General features: G+C 59.2%; 1 protein-coding gene across 1 annotated transcript in view; it reads right to left on the bottom strand.

Moving 5' to 3' along the window:
* Positions 1–726: 726 nt before the first annotated feature.
* Positions 727–3,965, bottom strand: part of ANO8 (anoctamin 8) — a 12,842-nt gene continuing 9,603 nt past the window's right edge. Inside the window, exon 19 of the mRNA XM_040629069.1 lies at positions 727–3,960. Coding sequence (XP_040485003.1) covers positions 3,778–3,960 — 183 coding nt within the window. The 3' untranslated portion in view covers positions 727–3,777. The remainder of the gene's footprint in view (positions 3,961–3,965) is intronic.

The following is a 3,965-nucleotide window of genomic DNA, read 5'->3' as shown; positions in this document are numbered from 1 at the left end:
CTTTCTTTCTTTCTTTCTTTCTTTCTTTCTTTCTTTCTTTCTTTCTTCTTTCTAGATTTTATTTGAGAGAGAGAGCACAAGTGGGGGGCAGGGCAGAGGGAGAGAGAGAAGCAGACTCCCCGCTGAGCAGGGAGCCTGATGTAGGACTTGATCCCAGGACCCTAGGATCATGACCTGAGCTGAAGGCAGATGCTTCACTGACTGAGCCACCCAGGCGCCCGCGTTTTTTCTTTTTCTTGAATGCAGATGTGCATGTGTTCTGTATCATAGTTAGTTTGGGGGGGGGTTGCCTCACACTGAACATCAGACAGTGATCTGCTATGGGCCAGGCTGGAGGGGGACCCCATGATGAAGTGACTGCTTAGAAAATCTAAAGCTGCTGAGCCCACTGTGTCCTCCTGCCCACCCCACAGACCTTGCTTCCCACCAGGGGGGAAAGGAGAGTTTCCCGCACAGGCCCACTTTCCTCTTTTGTGGCAATGCATGTCTCCCCTGGGTGGCTCCTGAGTGCTTTTTGCCCCCCACCCCACCCCCCAGGCTGGTCAGCCTGCTTCTCCACCCATTCTGGACGGTGTATGGGTTGTTGGCCAGCGGTGGGGACTCCTCACAGTGCCCAGGAAATGCCTGGCAGTCCCAGGCCAGCGGCCCTGAAGACTGGCTGAGCCAGGAAGGTCTGGTCGGGGGGGGTGCTGGCTTGAGTGCCCCGCTCCAGGACCAGCAACAGGATTTCAGGGGCTCACCTAAGTGAAGATTTACACCCCGCCTCCTTCCTTTTCCTCACAGAATGCTGCCAAGAAGAGAGACCAGGAGCAAGTGGACCTTGAGGGTGAGAGCTCGGCACCCCCCCGCAAGGTCGCACGGACCGACAGCCCGGACATGCACGAGGACACTTAAGACTCTCACTCCCCAACAGGCGCCTCCTGTCTTGTCTGCTCCTCGCCCACCCGCCTTGTGTAAGCGCCCCCCGCCCTGCCCCCCACCGGCCCACCCACACCTGACCATCCATACCACTTCCAACCTCATAGGAGCCGATGTATTTATTTTCCTTGAGTTTTTATTTATGCTGTAAAATGTACCAAGCGATGGTTAAAGGGGACGTCAGACCCAGTAGTGTGATGTTGGTAGATGCTTTTTAAAAAACAACATTGTTATTCACAACCCCCCCCAGGCCCCCCTTTTGCCCTCCACCCCCTCCACCCCAGTTCTCCTCCGGAAAAAACAGAGCGTGTCTGCAAGGGTCTAGAGCCGGGGCCCTGCTGTAGCCCGACAGAATGGGTGGGAGCCCTTCTCCCTGCTCCTACTCTCCAGTCCGGGCCTTAAAGACTTGGCTGGGACCTATTCCGTGCCCAGGCTTTGCCCTGAATATGTGCCAGGGGGAGAAGTCGGCATTTCCGGATCTTTCTCTTAAGTCATTTTATCATGGACTAGTGCGTGCTCCGTGTCCACCCCAATAAAAGGATCTTTCCTACTCGACCTCGCGTCTTTGCTCCGTGTGCCTCAGCCCCAGAGGACGGAGCCACTGAGAATCGTCTCGTCATCACCAAGAGGAGCCAAGAAGGGCCCCTACGTGCCAGGGCCCCGGGACCCACTGGATTCTCTCATGGGCCTGCTGTGGCCACCTCGCTCAGAGCCAAGACCTACCCGGACCCACTCCCATGCCTCACCTGTCAAGGTGTCCCGGAGGACCAGCACACCCCTGAGAGATGGTCCATGTCACCAAGGACATAACTGGTCAGCCCCACGCCCTGGATGCCTTGGGTCAGGGTGGCATGCCCGCCAGCCATCGTGGAGACAGCCCAGGTGGCCCGGCCTCAAGTGCCCCTGGTTCAAAAACGAGGCACATGGAGCTGCGAGAAACACCCAGCCCGGGGGCTGTTGGTCAGCAGTTAACACAGCCAATCGTGGGCTGTCAGCGTGGCTGGGTTTGGGCCTGAGCTTGGAAACGGGGGGGTCATTCAGGCTCCAGGCACAAGGTTTGAGGCTTCAGACGCTGGGCTTGGAGCCAGGGGGAACACTGCTTCTCCCCCTGCACCCAGCCCCAAGTGGGGGGCCATGGTCTGGGAGCTGAGTGCTGTGGCTTTGGGGGAAGTGGGGGTGTTGAGCCAGGCCTTCAGGGGTGCCAACCCCAGATTATCACTGTGGAGCTCCCTGCCTGAGCCAGATCACTCCAGCCTGGGCCACCCAGCGCTTCCTAGGATAGAAGGTTCTGGGGTTCACCACCTAACTGTGCCGTGGGACCAAGGGGCTTTTCCTCCCAGCTGTCAGTGGCATTTACACCTGTGTTGAGTCCCTGTGGTCACAAGGCAGGTGCTCACGAAATACAAGCTGACTTCGGTGGTGCTGTGGTGGCCTGAGTCCCCAGAGGCTCTCAGACACCTTGGAATCCCTAGTCCCAGGGCTTGGTCTGACCCTAGGCAGGCACGTGGTGTCAATTATTAGTAAGCACCCTTCAGCTTCAAAGGCCACAGGACAGTGGGAACGGGGAGCAGGTGGCACCCCTGCCCTCACCTCTCTGGCTCTGGTTTCCCCTTGAGGGACTGGGTTCATCTGTCAGTGTCATCCATGGCCAGGGCCCACCAAGGTCTCCAAGTGCAGGCTCCTCAGCCAGCCTTTGCCCACCTCTCCTGCCTTTGGGACCACCCCCTTACTCCTCTGCTCCTTCAGACACCAAACTCGGCCTTCCCACACCTCTGTGCCTTTGCACAGGCTGCTCTCCTGCCTCCAGTGAACCCTGGTTTCTCTTTCACAGCCCTCCAAAGTGCCCCTTCCTTACACTGGCTCCGCTGGGCTCCCCCAGCCATGGGGCAGGGCCCATCAGGCTCTGAGCCTTTGGCTGTGGACACGCTTGAGAGTGGGAGGGGCCGTGTCCCATTCCTGACCACACAGCGAAGAGTCCCAACAACTCGGGTCTGACAGCGGTCCCACAGCGGGGCGTCCTGGCCACTCCCCAATGCCATCCCCGAAAGTGCCATCCCCTCAACATCCAGACTCTGGTGCCAGGTGCCTTCTGATTTTCATACCCCAAGTTCTTTCTACCACATGTGGCTCTTCAGGTGGCAGCCTGGGGGGGCAGTTATGCCAGAAAGTGAGGCCAAGAGGACTGTGTCACATCCGTCACCCTGCAGGGCCAAGGCCAACTCAGGACCCAGGTCTGGCACCCAAACTGCTGAGTCTTTTCAACACTTTGAGATTTCTTACTTTGTCTAGGAGGCTGAAGCCAGGGCCTGAAGCTCTGCAGCTCCTCCCAGGGGCCCCAGGCCTGGAGTTGGCCCCCAAATCTGGGCCGACTCAGAGTTGGTGCAGTCTGGAGTTTTCCATCTGTGGCCTCAAGACCCAGTTCTTAGGAGGAGGCCCCCAAGGGTCACAGGATGGGAGGGGCACCCACCCTAGGCCTGCTAGGTCCCCCCAAAGCCAGCACCAACTACAAGTCACTGGGCCCCCTGATCCCCCTTCCACTGCTCTGTCCTCGGGCACTGTTGAAATATACTTTTTATTGCATTTCTGCCGTTTTACAAAAATATGACAAAATAAATTAAAAACAAATAAATAATCGCCTATTCTGTGTTTTCTGTTGGTTTTTTGGGGTTTCCTTTCGTTTCCCCCATCCCGGTCGAAAGGAAAACGGCAGATAGGGGGGGCCCGGCCCCCGGCCCTGCCCCAGGGAGGGCAGCCAATACTGGGGGCCGTCGGGCCGAAGCGCGTTTTCTCGGTGGCGGCCGCCGCCCCGGTCCACGGACTGGTATTGCATATGAGAACAGGAAGGCAGGGCGGGCGGAGCTAATGCCAGCCGCTGGGCCAGCACACGGCCTGGGGGCTGGGGCTGGGGCTGGGAGAGGGCGCCGGGGGCTCTGAGGGCTCTGAGGTGGGCGGCAGCGGCGGGGGCGGGAGGCTGTAGAAGCTGGCGTCCCCCGGCAGGGGCTGCGGGGCGGGCGGGGGCCCCGCGAGGGCGCAGGGCGGGCACTCGG

The sequence above is a fragment of the Ursus maritimus genome, unplaced genomic scaffold, assembly GCF_017311325.1.
Source record: "Ursus maritimus isolate PB19 unplaced genomic scaffold, ASM1731132v1 scaffold_14, whole genome shotgun sequence".
NCBI lineage: Eukaryota > Metazoa > Chordata > Mammalia > Carnivora > Ursidae > Ursus > Ursus maritimus.
This window is presented reverse-complemented; position numbering and strand designations above follow the sequence as displayed.